At 40.8% G+C, this 16,505-nt stretch overlaps 1 protein-coding gene across 1 annotated transcript; it reads right to left on the bottom strand.

Moving 5' to 3' along the window:
* Positions 1 to 9,128: 9,128 nt before the first annotated feature.
* Positions 9,129 to 11,082, bottom strand: LOC124870191 (C-X-C chemokine receptor type 4-like). Its single transcript, XM_047368719.1, has 4 exons — positions 10,931 to 11,082; positions 10,634 to 10,839; positions 10,262 to 10,545; positions 9,129 to 9,920 (listed from the first exon to the last, which is right to left on the bottom strand). The coding sequence occupies exons 1-4, from the start codon at positions 10,943 to 10,945 to the stop codon at positions 9,325 to 9,327; spliced, it is 1,101 nt and encodes a 366-aa protein (XP_047224675.1). The 5' UTR covers positions 10,946 to 11,082; the 3' UTR covers positions 9,129 to 9,324.
* Between the last annotated feature and the right edge of the window lie 5,423 nt (positions 11,083 to 16,505).

A 16,505-nucleotide genomic window follows, 5' to 3' on the forward strand; every position in this document is an offset into this window, starting at 1 on the left:
ATTTTCAACAAACAAATATGCACTTTTTAAATCTATGGTCTGTGTTAAAATTCAAGCATTTATAGAAGCCCAATGAATGTTAGTGAGTTACCACTCGCTTTTGCCTTGGTCCAGCTCTGGCCCAATGAGGACTTTCCGGTTCTGTGCAGCAGTTTCTTAGTAATGTGTAAAAGAGTTTTAAGATTATACTAAAAAATGTGGTGACATTCAAGCTGTACACAACCATGCAATAAAAAGCCTAGGATTAAAAAGAAACAATTTTGGTAAATATTCTTACTATGTTGTTTCTTGAGAATGACTATAAAAATATTGTGTTGTTGCAGTTCCCACTAGTGGCCGCTTGGTGGCGGCGATCAGTCATTTTACGATTTACAAACTGATTCCCGGCTGTTGTATTAATATTAAAGCAACCACTACAAGTGCAAATAAATGCTCTCTGGAAATTTTATAGAGTACGGAGGACTGGAATTTGGGTTGTTTAAAGCCAATCTACTTTATGTATACTGTACTGTACTACTACTAGTGCTCCTAATATTATTAATAATAATATTATTGATACATTTTGATGTGAAGGGATATAATATCAAGCAAAAAGTTAGAAAAAAAATGCATTATATAAAAATAAAAAGTGGACTTCCGTGCCATTGAGTAAAATGAGTAATATATATATTCTACAAACAAAGTAGAAGTTTTAGGTGTAGTAGGTTTTCAAACACTGGTTATATGCCTGTTAAGTCAGTTGATTAAAGATACTCTTGACCTAAACTTGTTTCACTGTAAAAACGTTCGCTACAGATTACTTAAAAAACTATGGCAACAACGTGACATGAAACATAACTGAGTAGTTTTAAATGACCAGAACTTTGAATAAAATGGATACAAAAACTGAAGTCAGTTTCATTACAAAATATTATTAAATGTCATTAATAACAGAAAACTGTGTGGGATTTAGTAAAAACATGTGAAATTCTTGCTAAAATGTAAGTTTCACAAGAAATGTGATTTCAGACTCACTAAATATATTTCTGCCAAATTAATTCAGATTTTTAACCTTACTAAATGGTTAAAATAAACAGATTTAATAACTTTCAGTAACTTTCATTCAGTATTTTTGGAGCGATCTCTCCACATGAGTAAGGATGCAGTCAGTGGAAGGTGCTTTGTCTGACAATCACATCAGGTCTTTCGCATAATTGGAGAAAAGTGCTCGTTTTACATATATTTACTTTTTGTATTACATTTAATAGAAATTAAATATATAGTTTCTGGGTTTAAAAGATAACACTGAGAGCCTCATGTGGAGGGGGAATGATCAGACCAGATTGTTCCTCTTCTTGTTCATTTTTAAATGGTGAATTTAAAGAATCTTGGTATATTTCATTTACCCAGCTATGAGTTGAATGTTTAATCTGTCCAGGGTACCCACTGCCTTGCATCTAGTTACCACTTGGAGATAGGCACCAGCCCCTATGGAAGAATAGGTGGGTGTACATAATGGATGGATGGATCAAAAATAATCCCCTGTGAAATTTCCTTTAAAGATTCCTAGTTACTAGTGCCTTGCTCAATAATAATTGTGGGCATTCCAGTAGAACCAGAGGAACCAGAAAAACCCATTTAGCTTTAAATGTCTGTAGTCAACCTCTGCAGCTTTCTGTCCCAGCACCATACAAGTTATAATCTAAAACCCATTGATCTCTATTTCAGAGCTGACATGATTCTCACGCCTACACCTGCTATGGTCAATACAAACACTCCTGGCAGGCTATTGGTTCCACCTGTCACATTGTATAGACCTGCCAGGAATAAGGCAGGAAGTTATTGTGGACCATTTGGATGCAGCCCAGTCTCTCTCCCCTTTTTGACTTCTCCTTTTGTCTTGACCTCTGGTGTTCCCACAATTGTTCAGCAGCAGGAAGCTCAGCTCGTATGAATATGAGGGAACCTGACCATCTGTAAGGCAAAAACACAAAAGCCCACCAACACTCACACAACAGGACTGCCATCATCGCTCCTGCAATCTTTAAGTAGCAATAATCAGCCAAAAATGCATTTATCACTAATCTCCTGGTCAGTTTTTTCTCTTCTAGTAACATTACTGTGCATTCACTCTCACATGCAGGATATGGGCACAGATCAAACAGTTCATGTCCACATACAGACTTGGAACCTGATCTTGCAGACAAATTACATTTTTGATGCCGTCAGGTCCAACCTAGCAGGTGAAATGCTAAACAATGGGAAGAAACTGTTGCACGAGAAGCAGGATATGAACAAGAAGAGGAAAAAATGTTTAAAGGAGACGGTTTCCTGGTGTGTTTAGGTTCAGGCTTTGAGACATTGTCTTTGTTTTGGTGATGTGCTTATGTGCACTAAATTTTAAACCAAACTGAGCCAAGTTAAAGGGTTTTACATTCAAGCCAGACAACACAAAATTGAACAGTCTTTCTCGTACTCCATTTTATGTCAAGTCTGCAACTGAGAATTATTCAGGAAGAGATTTAAATCCAAGTTTTTCTGTATTGGGTGTGAAAGAAACGACCCATATTTTCTGCCATTTAGTATTCTTCTTTTTGTAGTTGCAAATTTTAGTTTTTGTTATTTTTATCTAGACTTACTTTTCTAAATTCAGGTGTAACTTTGCATTTTTGTTGCAACCAAAAGAGTAGGTTGCTAACAGCAACGCTCAATTTCTGTTTTTACCTTTCTATATTAATACGAAAAAGTTACATTCCCTGTCTTATGTTGGTGATTTTTTGAAGCTATTTCAAATTATCAGTCTGTAAATGGACACAAACTGAAAGTGGTGGTATGTTTATACATAATGTTTATCATTTGTTTCATGTTAACTTGGGTTGTATTGTTAATGCAAGTGCTAGCTTTATTATATTGTGTTTTTTTTTATAAATATTTAACACAATTTAAAATTATTTCCTCTCCAAACATACGCAAAATAAGAGTGCTGTCATGTTTTTTGTAGTACACACGAACACATTAGATCTGACCTTTCAGATTCATTTAATTACTTTCACCAAGGTCTTAAAAATGTTCCATGCTCAACTCTTTGCCATGACTTTACATCTTGTTAAAATGGTGTCTTATTCCACACAAATTTGTTCTTAAAATTTTGAAAATATTTATGTTTTTAGGACTTTGCAATGCTGCCATGATCAAAAGCTCGTACTCGTCGTCTTCCGCTTATCCGGGACCGGGTCACGGGGGCAGCAGACTCAGCAGAGACACCCAGACATCCCTCAGCTCCTCCGGGTGGAGCCCAAGGCGTTCCCAGGCCAGCTGAGAGACATAGTCCCTCCAGCGTGTCCTGGGTCGTCCCCTGGGCCTCCTCCCAGTGGGACGTGCCTGGAACACCTCCCAAGGAATGCGTCCAGGAGGCATCCGGTATAGATGCCCGAGCCACCTCAACTGGCTTCTCTCGATGTGGAGGAGCAGCAGCTCTTCTCCGAGCTCCTCACCTTATCTCTAAGGGAGTGCCCGGCCACCCTACGGAGGAGGCTCATTTCAGCCGCTTGTATCCGGGATCTCGTTCTTTCGGTCATGACCCAAAGTTCATGGCCATAGGTGAGGGTAGGAACGTAGACCGACCGGTAAATCGAGAGCTTCGCTTTGCGGCTCAGCTCTCTCTTACCACAACGGACCAGCACAGCGTCCCCATTACTGTGGCAGCCGCACCGATCCGTCTGTCGATCTCCTGCTCCATTCTTCCCTCACTCGTGAACAAGACCCCGAGATACTTAAACTCCTCCACTTGAGGCAGGAACTCCCCTCCAACCTGAAGAGGACAAGCCACCCTTTTCCGGTCGAGAACCATGGCCTCAGACTTGGAGGAGCTGATCTTCATCCCAGCCGCTTCACACTCAGCTGCGAACCACCCCAGCGCATGCTGTAGGTCTTGGCTAGAGGGGGCCAGGAGGACCACATCATCTGCAAAAAGAAGAGACAAAATCCTCTGGTCCTCAAACCAGACCTCCTCCGGCCTTTGGCAGCGCCTAGAAATCCTGTCCATAAAAGTTATGAACAGGACCGGTGACAAAGGGCAGCCCTGACAGAGTCCAACATGCACCGGGAACAGGTCCGACTTAGTGCCGGCAATGCGAACCAAACTCCTGCTCCGCTTGTACAGAGACTGGATGGCCCCTAATAAAGGGCCCCCGACTCCATACTCCTGGAGGACCCCCCACAAGGCATCATGAGGGACACAGTCAAATGCTTTCCCCAGGACCACAAAACACATGTGGATCGGTTAGGCAAACTCCCATGAACCTTCGAATACCCTGTAGAGGGTATAGAGCTGTTCCAGTGTTCCACGGCCAGGACGAAAACCACATTGCTCCTCCTGAAGCCGAGGTTCGACTATTGGCCAGACTCTCCTCTCCAATACCCTGGCGTAGGCCTTACCAGGGAGAATAAGGAGTGTGATCCCCCTGTAGTTGGAACACACCCTCCTTATGAAGGGGGACCACCACCCCAGTTTGCCAATCCAGAGGCACTATCCCCGACCGCCACGCAATGTTGAAGAGGCGTGTCAACCATGACAGTCCCACAACATCCAGAGACTTGAGGTGCTCAGGGTGGATCTCATCCATCCCAGAAGCCCTGCCACCGCGGAGCTTTTTAACCACCTCGGTGACTTCACCCTGGGTGATGAAAGAGTCCAACCCCGACTCCCCAGCCACTGTTTCCACCAGGGAATGCGTGATAACAGGATTGAGGAGATCCTCGAAGTACTCCTTCCACCGCCCGATAATGTCCCCAGTTAAGGTCAGCAGCCTCCCACTCCCGCTGTAAACACTGCTTCCCCCTCCTGAGGCAGCGGACGGTTTGCCAGAATCGCTTCGAGGCCAACTGGTAGTCCTTCTCCATGCCCTCACTGAACTCCTCCCAGGCCCAAGTTTTTGCCTCTGCCACCGCTCGGGCCGCGTACGCTTGGCCCCATGGTACCCGTCAGCCGCCTTAGGAGTCCCACAAGCCAGCCGATAGGACTCCTTCTTCAGCTTGACAGCGTCCCTTACTGCCAGTGTCCATCACCGGGTTCGGGGATTGCCGAACCCAGTGATCAGAAGCTATTTGTTTAAATGTCTTTAAATACATATAAGTGTCCGTTATGTGATTGATCTTATTTATAAAATCTAGAAAGTGAGAAATGCATAATTCACTCATCCATAATAAATGTAGGCTTAGTTCGAAGTTTCAATAGTGATTCATGTGTTAAACTGTGAAATGAAAATATTTTCTTTATCCAATACAATGATGGCTTGTTGAAAGCCTTAAAATAGAGCGGCTAGTTCAGCCAGGGAGGTCGTTTTATCAACAAGGACTTTTCTCTGATTGGCTGAGCAATCCTAGTGATGTCTCCTGTCCAGGAAACTCCGGTTGGTTGAGGGCATCTGAGTTCTAAGACTCAGGATCAAACAAGAAAGAATCAGAAAAAATAAAAAGCCTTGCCTAAGTCAGACACACTTTGATAGATTTGTAATACTTGAGAATAGTTTTGTGTAACTTATCAGTACTACATTATTCCTAATCTTTAAAATCTGTATTATGTTAGTCTAACCTGTCAGCAAGTTTACTTTTGCTGAATAAGATGAAAGAACAGGATGCTAACACAATGCTAATAATTGTACTAACTTCCTTACATTCATTTTTGTTTCACTCTAAATATGAAACAATATGTCAAATTCACTGCTTCTTGTTGTTGACTTTTCTGAGCTTCTTTTTCTTTTTCAGCCAGTGAACAAAATAACAGTGCAGGCATGTTTATCCCGTGTGTTTGCTACCATTTGCATACTGTTAGCTTAGCATAGCATGGTAGCATATTTACTTTCCTTGAAAAGGACAGTCAAGAGGACTTTTCTGAAATCACATGCACCTAGTAGCATAGTTTCTTGTTTAATTTTATTTTTAACATATTTGAAAAGTTAGTCAAATATGGTACAGTAAGATAGAGAAAGAAAAAAGGAAGGAAGATAAATGGGTAATCTTTCAGGGAGAAACTGAATCATGCCATTTGACCTCCTTTTGACCTACTAATTAAAGAAAACAATTTTTACTTACAAGTGATATCTGCAAAGTAATATGGATATTTATTGAGTAATATGCAGTTAAGTAAAATAATCCAATATACTAACATTTGCTCTTCGTTCAGAACTCATTAAAAACTGTTTGTTTTAGTTACAGCAATTTTATTTATGTGGAGAAAAAAATATTCTTAAAACAAATCCTACAGTGTGCACATAAAACTACAATGCTACGGAGAAACACGTGGTCTAATCAAACATCAAGTTGATATTCTCTCAGACGGGTGGCATTACATGCTGCCAGATTACATTTTAGGGGATCATCAATTGACTTATTTTCCTTAAATCATGTTTATCTGTATAAAAATTATTTGCATTTGCTATTTGATGGTAGTTTAGATTGTACTGATAGACAGATCTGCCCACAATGCCTGTGGGCCATCTAGAAAGTATTCTCATCACTTCACTTTTTCACATTTGATGTTACAACCTTATTACATAACTAATTATATAAGTTTTATAACTCTATTCAAAATGACTAAATAAAACGAGAAATTAGATTTTTTTGCACATCTGTTAAAAAAATCCTGTGTGCATGCAATAAGTATTAACAGCCTTTACAAAAAGCACAAAAGTAGGAAGAAAAAAATTGGCCTCACAGAATGCCCTGAAAAGCACTCTGTTCTCATTATTGGAAATGAAAATAGTTTCGGAAGCACCAAGACCCTCCTCAGATCTGACTGCCTGACTAAACTAGGTAATTAGCAAAGAAAGGTCTTGGTCAGATAGGTTGTTCAAGAGCCCAACGGTCACAAAGTCATGGTTCCAGTTCTCCCTTGTGGAGATCAGAGAACCCTTCCGAACATCAGCCATTGCTAATACACTCCACTAATATGGCCATCATGGTAGAGTTGCGCAGACGGACATGGCAGCTCATTTGAACACACCTTAGAGATTGTAAGACCAAATGAAACAAATTTTACTGGTCCAAATGACTTGAAGTTCAAGTTCAAGAAAAACAGACACTGTCTATCACCTGGCTAACACCATCCCTACAGTGAGTGAAGCATGGTGGTGGCAGGATCATGGTGGTGGGCCAGACCACAAACAAGGTAAGATGACCATAGCCAAATGAAAAATCTCAGAGAAACCCTGCTCCAGAGTGCTCTAGGCCTCAGACTGAAGTGATGATTCATCTCCTAACAACAGAATGACCCAAAGCACACAGCTACAGGTTTGGCTTCATGGGGCAGAATGTGAACCACCCATTGAATGGCCCAGTCAGAGCCTGAACCTAAATCCCATTGTACTTCTGTAGAAATACCTAAAAATGGCTGCCTACTTATTCAGCCAGTCAATCTGACTGAGTTTTAGATAATCTGCAGGGAAGAATAGTAGAAAATACCCCACACTGGTGTGCCAAGCTTGTAAAGAACAAAGTTCTGAGTAAAGACTGCAAATACTTCTGTTCATGTGAATCTTTTAAATTAAACTGTTTTAAATGTTTTAATAACATTCACTTTGTTATGATGGAGTATTATGTGAACAATGTCTAGGGAAAAGGGAATTTAATCCATTTTGGAATAAGGTTGTAAAATAAAAAATGTAGAAAAAGCAAAGAACTATGGACACTTTCCAGATGGATAGATGACCAAAGCTAATAGTTGATAGGAAAACAGTCTGAGTAATAATTTAGCTTTGCCTAACCAGGTAGTTTATTTGTTTTTCTATTTTTATTGAACATTTTTCTTTTAAGGACGGGATGACTGAGAGGTCCAGGGTGAGTTAAATCACACTATTTAGTGTAAAAACTCCAACTCATTAAAACTAACAAACTTTCTACAGTTATATTGACTACATTTGTGAAGCTCTCTCAGACCCTTCAGAGTAACTGGTGTTTTGTATTGCAACTCTGCGTTGGTGAGAGCAGAGCTGCTCAGGCATTTAATTGTTTTAACTGCTTGTTTTTCCTAAAATGAGCAGCAGGAAGTCTTTCCTGTTTTGAATACACTATGAATAGAAGTGAATTGTGTGTGTTTTTGCTCCTGCCCATGTATTTGTGAATGTGTCAATGAAGGATGGGGGTGGGAAGAATAGCAAACCAAACAGGCACCAGGTAAGTGTGTTTTCCACATACTGTTCTAAACATATATGATCCACTTCAGACTGGGATGTAGATAATGATTCATAGCTTGCTGCCACAGTGGACTCTTCAGCATCTCAATTCACTGTAGCCTATTTTTCTTTCCTCTCTCAAACAAATCTCTTCATCACCTCCTCCTCCTCTCATCGGGAAACAGGAACTTCCAGCTTCTGTTTCTGTCACTTCCAAGTGGAAGTAAGAATGTGGGAAGCTCTCCTGTCAAAGTGTGTGCATAGGGGTATTGGAAAAAGCTAACCCATTGGACCAGTTTGTTTTTCTTCCTCTTTCACTTGGAAGAAACAAACTGTTTATATCATCAAAACAAATCAAGCTTCCATCCCTCCCAAAACACAAAGACAAAGTGTTTGTATTTAGTCAAGATATGTCAGCCTCAGTTTCACACGCTGTGATTGAAACACCTGGTTATCACACACACCCTTTCAGGAACGGTTTCATTTTTCGGATCTTGTTTTTGTCCTGCATCAGTGATTCCAGATGCCATACAACTCAGTGTCAACCAGGTAACAGAGGAAAAAAAAAATAATCTGATGTTTAGTAAGATGAAACATCCTTGCGACACATTTTTATCCAATTTAACCTGTTCAGCTGTGACTCACCAGCTCTGCCTTAAAGCACAGGAACTGTAAAGTACAACATTCATTTTTCCAAAGAGCAATTAGGGATTTTAATCTTTGAGACAAGAGCAGGTATCGATTAGAGATCAGGACAAAAAACCTTTACTTTGGGCTTGTTCATTCTATTCCAGTTTTTTTTACTTCTTGGTATTTTTAGTAAAAAAAAAAAAAAACTGCAAGGATTTGTTTCTTCATCTCTGAAGCAGTCTCCAGAAAGACCATTTGTGTGTATGGGTATTATTCATTAGCTGAGAGACTAAAGGAGAAGCAGGAATTTAAACAGTTCTGATCAGGAAGCACAAAAACACCGTTTCATCAGTTGGTTTAGTATATTTTATTAAAAACATGCACAGTGGTATATGAACATGGGTATATTAACAATATTCACAAGTGAAACTCTACAGAGAAGGAGAAGTCATGTACCAGCAGACTGCACCTTATTTTCCACATTACTTCTTTAAAACTTTCTTACATATGTCACATAATATGTACAGAACAGCTCGGAGAGACCTTAGCTGGAATGTAAACTGGATGATTCGGACTCGGTGGTCGTTGAAGTCCCAGGTCGTCTACGGGGTAAAATCTTCAAACTGGAGGCCCGGCTCAGAGTTAGGGCCCTGCGGGCCGAGCTCTTGAACCCTGCCCCCAGAAACGCGTAAAGCAGAGGGTTCAGGCAGCAGTGTGCGAACGCCATGGGCTCTGCCACAGACAGCCACACGCCTAAAGCCGCCTCTAGCCTGCAGCTTCGGGGCAGGACCTCAAGACGCAGCAGTGCGTCCACAGAGATGCCCGCTCCATAAGGGAACCAGCACACAAAGAAGCAGAGAACCAAGGCGATGGTGGTCCTGACCGCCCGCCGCTTCTGCCTCTGGCCACCCAACGGGCCCCGGGTCAGCCTGGACACGATGACACAGTAGCACACCAGAAGAACCAGACCAGGGATCACTAGGCCCACCAGTACCAGCTGAAGGTGAAAGACAGCAACCCAGACAGGAGCGCTTTCTTCTGGGTAAAAGCGCTGGCACACGGTGGCTCCCTCGCCACCTTCCTGAGTCCGGGCAAATATCATATCTGGGACAGCCAGTAGGGTAGCCGGCAACCATGCACCTGTAGAGCACAGGACAACAAAAAGAGGTTTGAACATCCTGTTTGGGTATCTGCTTTTGATCAACACAGGATCAGAGTGTCATGCTCAGCAGTGTTTGGCATTAACCAGAAACCTTTGACTTTTTAAGCTGCCAGTGTGGAACTGTCTCATCTAACGTGAAATGTCAGAATCTTTTTAAAAAGTTTGCTGTCCTGTTCTGTTCTGTCCTGTTTTTTTTTTTTTTTTTTTTCTTTCTAAAATGACATCAGATCTCTCTTCTGGTTTGGGTAAGGTGAAAAAAGATGATGTTTAACAAACTGCAGGAGTGAGGTAAAGGAGAATGCAGTTTCTTGGTACTCACCTACATACACCGCCTTGTGTGCCAGCAGCTGCCTCAGCCCACCGGTGTTTGTGTCTGTTGCTCGGACCACTGCCAGGTAGCGATCCAGACTAATGAACGCCAGGATGAGCACGCTGCCGTACAGGTTGACGGTATAGATCACGTGCACGCCGATGCACGTGGCTGACCCAAAACGCCAATCGGCCAAGGCCGCATCCACTGCCCAGAAAGGGAGCGCCAAAACAAAGAGGAGATCAGCAGCAGAGAGATGAAGGCGGTACCAGTCTGTCAGGCTGCACTTTGACCTGTAGGCAGAGAGAGAATCTGGTCAATGCATTAATTTAATCTCTCAAGACGAGGATCCCACCGTCGGCCCTGTTGCTATCCCCTCACCTGCGCTGACAGCCCAACACTACAACAACCAGACCATTTCCGGTGATGCCGAGGATGAAGATGAGGGCGTAGACCACAGGCAAGAAGACCTTATGAAGCTCAGCTGTCATCAGGTGCTCGACATTACAAGGCTCCTCCAGGTCCACTCCCTCCTCCCCGGAGCCAGAACCAGAGCCGGTGTCATTGAGGTAGTCAAAGACGATATGCTGGGGGCACACGATAAAAGATGAAGAAAGATTTATGCTCTGATTCGTGAACTTCTCTGAATGTTCTAATGTGCGGCTGAGCCAAGCTTACCTCATAGTACGACATGATGGGGACTGTCTCCCTTCCCAGCAGAGTGAAGACAAGACTTCATTCTGAGGTCTTTTATAGCAGTACTAGCTCCTCCTCCAAACACTCCAGTGCCTCTGTCTGCTGGTTGAAACGTTTTTTTTTTTTTTTTTCTGTTTTCGAGGTGTCAGATGTTTATACCGGATATCACAGGATACCATATGCGTGCCTGAATTGTTTTAGCCCCTGAGACCTCTGGCTTGTAGTCCGCAGGGTCATTTGGCAATAGGAAAGACTGCCGCTGAGAATTCAATTCAGTTTTATTTATATAGCGCCAATTCACAACACATGTTGTCTCAAGACACTTCACAACAGTCAGGTACATACATTCCAATTCATCGTAACCATTGAACAGTGCAATCAGATTCGGTTATTTATTCAAATTGGATAAAAAGTTTTTCTGTCTAAGGAAACCCAGCAGATTGCATCCAGTCAGTGACTTGCAGCATTCACTCCTCCTGAATGAGCTTGTAAAGACAGTGGACAGTCACTAGCGTTGACTTTGTAGCAATCCCTCATACTGAGCATGCATGTAGCGACAGTGGAGAGGAAAAACTCCCTTTCAACAGGAAGAAACCTCCAGCAGAACCAGGCTCAGTGTGAGCAGCCATCTGCCACAACCAACTGGGGGTTTGAGAGAACAGAGCAGAGACACAATAAGAACACAGAAGCACTGATCCAGGAGTACTTTCTATGGGAAGGAAAAGTAAATGTTAATGGATGTAGCTCCTTTAGTCGTTTCATCTAGAAAGAAAGAACAGATAAACTTTGAGCCAGTTTTCAAGGACAGAGTCTGAAAGAGAGCACATAGAGTTTGTTACAGTTAAGCTCAGTCAATCCCCATGTCTAGGAGAGAGAAAGGGTTAAACACTGAAAGACAGGGCCATGTGGGTCATCGGTAGAGGGTGAGCATTAAGTTGTTGCCAGCAGAAGCTCGGATGATTCCCTTCTCCAGAAAGGTGTCACAGGTAGACACAGAGCCAGGCCAGTTGTAGCTTCTAGGAAGAGAAAAGAGAGAACAAGGTTAATTTAGCAAATAATGCTAAATTGGAAAGTAGTGTGAGAATGTAGCGAACAGGGTGAAAGTGGTCATTATGTCCTCCAGCAGCCTAAGCCTATAGCAGCATAACTACACAGATAGTTTCAATTCAGATTATTTAGTTAAACGGCGCTTATTTGCAACAATGTCGTCTCAAGGCACCCCACAAAGGGTCCCACTGATGGTCATTGTTATACTAAAAACCACAATGATTGGGATACCTCCCTCTGTCAGACTGATTATAACCATTGGAAAAGAAAGGGGTCATACAGGTAGCATAAATGGAGGGTGTGTTTGCACCTCAACCATAACTGAGTCAGTTTAGGCTAAACCTCACTCACCCTTACTACATCCAACAGGGAGGGAAGAAGACGGAGGTAAAAAAATAAGGAAGATAGCTCAGGATAACCTAAGCCACTCTAACTATAAGCTTTATCAAAAAGGAAAGTTTTAAGCCTAGCCTTAAAAGTAGACAGGGTGTCTGCCTCACGGACTAAAGCTGGGAGCTGGTTCCACAGGAGAGGAGCCTGATAACTAAAGGATCTGCCTCCCATTCTACTTCTACAGACTCTAGGAACCACCAGTAAACCTGCAGTCTGAGAACAAAGTGCTCTGTTAGGAACATATGGAACAATCAGATCTCTGATGTAAGATGGAGCTAGATCATTAAGGGCTTTATATGTGAGGAGGAGAATTTTAAATTCTATTCTAAATTTAACAGGGAGCCAATGAAGGGAAGCTAAAATAGAAGAAATATGATCTCTCTTTTTAATTTTCATCAGAACTCTTGCTGCAGCATTTTGAATCAGCTGAAGGCTTTTAACTGCATTTTGTGGACATCCTGATAGTAAAGAATTACAATAGTCCAGCCTTGAAGTAACAAATGCATGGACTAGTTTTTCAGCGTCACTCCTGGACAGGATGTTTCTAATTTTGGCAATGTTCCGGAGATGAAAGAAGGAAACCCTAGAAACCTGTTTAATATGGGATTTAAATGACATGTCCTGGTCAAAGAAAACACCAAGGTTTTTTACTTTATTACTGGAGGTCAATTTAATGCCATCCAGGTTAAGTGATTGACTAAGCAGTTTCTTTTTTAAAGACTCCGGTCCAAAGACGACAACTTCTGTCTTGTCTGAATTTAGAAGCAGAAAATCTAAAGTCATCCAAGTTTTTATGTCTTCAAGACATGCTTGTAGTCTATCTAACTGGTTGGGCTCATCAGGATTCATGGATAAGTAAAGCTGAGTATCATCAGCGTAACACTGAAAATTTATCCTATTCTGCCTGATAATTTGACCTATTGGAAGCATATATAACCCTGGAGTTTAAAGATGATTTATAATTTACACGAACAAACTGGAATCTGTCAGACAGATAAGATTTAAACCAGCCTAGCGCTGTTCCCCTGATCCCTACAGCATATTCCAACCTTTCTAAGAGAATATTATGGTCAACTGTATCAAATGCACCACTGAGATCCAACAGAACCAGAACAGACACAAGTCCATTATCTGAGGCCATAAGAATATCATGAGTGACTTTCAGCAGAGCTGTTTCAGTGCTATGATGAGCTCTGAAGCCTGACTGAAACTCTTCAAACAGGTCATTACTGTGTAAATGCTCACACATTTGATTAGCAACTATTTTCTCAAGAATTTTAGATAAGAATGGAAGATTGAATATAGGTCTGTAATATTTCAAGTCATCTCGATCAAGCGAAGGTTTCTTAAGTAAAGGTTTAATTACAGCTAACTTAAAAGCTTGTGGTACATATCCATTTACTAAAGATAGATTAATCATATCTAAAATAGGGCTGGTAATCAGAGGGAACACTTCTTTAAATAATTTGGTTGGGATTGGGTCTAACATACAAGTTGAAGGTTTAGATGAAACTAATATTTCTGATAATTTAGGAAGCTTCACAGGATTAAAACAATCCAAACACAAATCATATTTATTTATTTATTTCCAATGTTGTCTCACTTGCTGAGGATGAAGTAATCATCTTCGGGAGTATGTCAAAGATTTTCTTTTTAATAGAATCAATTTTATAAAGTCATGACTGATAAGAGCTAAGGGAATGGATGGCTCAACAGAGCTTTGACTCTGTGCAAGTTTAGCAACTGTACTAAAGAGAAACCTAGGATTATTCTTCTTCTTTTCTATTATTGATGAGAAAAATGTGGTTCTAGCTTGGCGAAGTGTCTTTTTATACAACAGTAGGCTATTTTTCCAGATTAAGTAGGACTCCTCTAGGTGTGTAGAGCGCCATTTTCTCTCCAATTTTCTAACATTGTGCTTTAAAGTACGCAGCTCTGAATTAAACCAAGGAGCTAGCCTCCTATGAATAATTACCTTCTTTTTCAAGGGGGCTGCATTGTCTAATGCATCACGCAATGATGAAGTAACACTATGAACAAGAGAATCAATTTGTGAAGGGGAAGAAACAGAATTATTGCCCTCCATTGTGTATTTCAGTGATAATGAGGAAATTAAAAGTGGAACAGATTCTTTAAAGGTTGTTACAGCATCGCCTGATGATCTACTATAATGAAATTTTCTTTCAGGTGTGGAGTACTCGGTTAAATTAAACTCAAAGGTTATTAAGAAATGGTCAGACAGGACAGGGTTATGAGAGAATATTGTTATGTCTTTACACTCAATGCCAGAATCAGAGTGTGTGTGTGTGTGTGTGTTTAAGCTTGGTTACATCAGGAGAAGCCAGCAGAGCGAACACAAGTGCGTCACTGTCTTACATGATGCATGAAAGCATGTTCAAATGAACATGCATGTGAGGGCAAGAGAGATTCATGATGGAAAAATAGTGTTACATCCTGTGAGATGAATATCAGACTTCCTCTGGTCGGTTCTGGTAAACACCAGGCTGCAGGACTCCCTCTGATCTTTGCCAGTGAAACATCACAAGTGTGTCTGTGGTATCAGATCGTCCCCTCTCCAAGAGAAAAGTAAAGGACTGCTCTGGTTTTAAGCTCTAACTTCATGGAGATGGACTAAGTAACCATCAGTTTATGTTGTAACTTAAGTTGTAAGAGGGCACAGTTCAATCAAAGGGAGTTTAATCTAATCTGACATTTGTAACTGCAACACACATGACCTTTTTTAAAGTATGAAAACCAAACTTCCCTATGAGATTATGGTAGATATTTCTACAGTAGACAGGGTTCAAATGCGGAACCAGCCCCAGGATGGATGGATGCAATAATTAGACCGTGGGACAGGGAATAAAATCTGGAAATAGAAATAGTTTTCCATACTTACCCCAACCTGGAAAATATTTAATTACATTGCAGACTCTTCTAGACTGTGCAGGAGCCCCGAATACATTTAAACTAAACCAATAAAAAATTCATAGGTATTTTAAATGACATCCTTTAAAATATTTCCGGAGGCACAAAATGTCTTTAAACTGCTTATTTGAACAAAAGACTACATCCATGTCTCCCATCTACATGCGATGTAGACTCAAGTGTCTCTGCAGACACATTTCCTGACTCTGCTTTGACTGGAAATCTGCATCCTCTAACAATTCTCTTATCCCATAAGTAAACAGTGTGCCTATTCCAAAAACAAACTTTAGAAAAACTGTCACAAGTGTTCCCCCCTGGCCTCTTATCTGCTTCTCACTTTCCCCCCACCCTTCCTCAATGTTCTCCGTTATCAGCACAAGAAATCTTCAAATATAGCACCACTGGCCAGTTTGGGGAAAACATGCAGATTTATGTAAAACATATATTTTTGGTGCTACATTTTTCAGATAAATGTTGGGTATATCTCTTTGATTCGTAAAAAATTGTTATACATATATAGGAGAGTAAAATATACAACTTACAACAAAGAATAGTATGTTTTAAAATGGAGATGTGGACAAAATGCATAGATTGGTGCGCTGGTAACATTCTTTACTTTAGCATGGAGGGTATGAATGAACCCAGATATTTCAAAAATAATTTCAGTTTTATTTCTACGCTACACATTAGTTACTGGCATGTTAGTGGTTACCAGTCAGTATTTAGGAGATGGTGCCACCTAGTGGGCCGTTATGGTTGGAAGCAAGAATAAGAGTAAAGACGGTAGTTGTGACAAAAATGAGAAATAATCAGTAAGTAAACTAGAAACGTTGCATTTCCAGCAATAATACTCTTATACTTATTATTCTCTTCACTATATATATGCTATACTATATGCTTCCAAGTCAGGCAGAATAGGATAAATTTTCAGTGTTACGCTGATGATACTCAGCTTTACTTATCCATAAATCCTGATGAGCCCAACCAGTTAGATAGACTACAAGCATGTCTTGAAGACATAAAAACTTGGATGACTCTAAATTTTCTGCTTCTAAATTCAGACAAGACAGAAGTAGTCATCTTTGAAAAAGAAACTGCTTAGTCAATCACTTAACTTGGATGGCATTAAATTGACCTCCAGTAATAAAGTAAAAAACCTTGGTGTTTTTTTTGACCAGGACATGTAATT

Source organism: Girardinichthys multiradiatus, chromosome 6, assembly GCF_021462225.1.
Source record: "Girardinichthys multiradiatus isolate DD_20200921_A chromosome 6, DD_fGirMul_XY1, whole genome shotgun sequence".
NCBI lineage: Eukaryota > Metazoa > Chordata > Actinopteri > Cyprinodontiformes > Goodeidae > Girardinichthys > Girardinichthys multiradiatus.

Bases quoted from the DNA above. Each gene is read 5' to 3' on its own strand.
- LOC124870191 (XM_047368719.1), bottom strand. The intron at 10,546-10,633 runs GTGAGGGGATAG...CTCTGCCTACAG, and splicing joins GTGTTGGGCTGTCAGCGCAG to GTCAAAGTGCAGCCTGACAG. The intron at 9,921-10,261 runs GTGAGTACCAAG...TGTGCTCTACAG, and splicing joins ACACAAGGCGGTGTATGTAG to GTGCATGGTTGCCGGCTACC.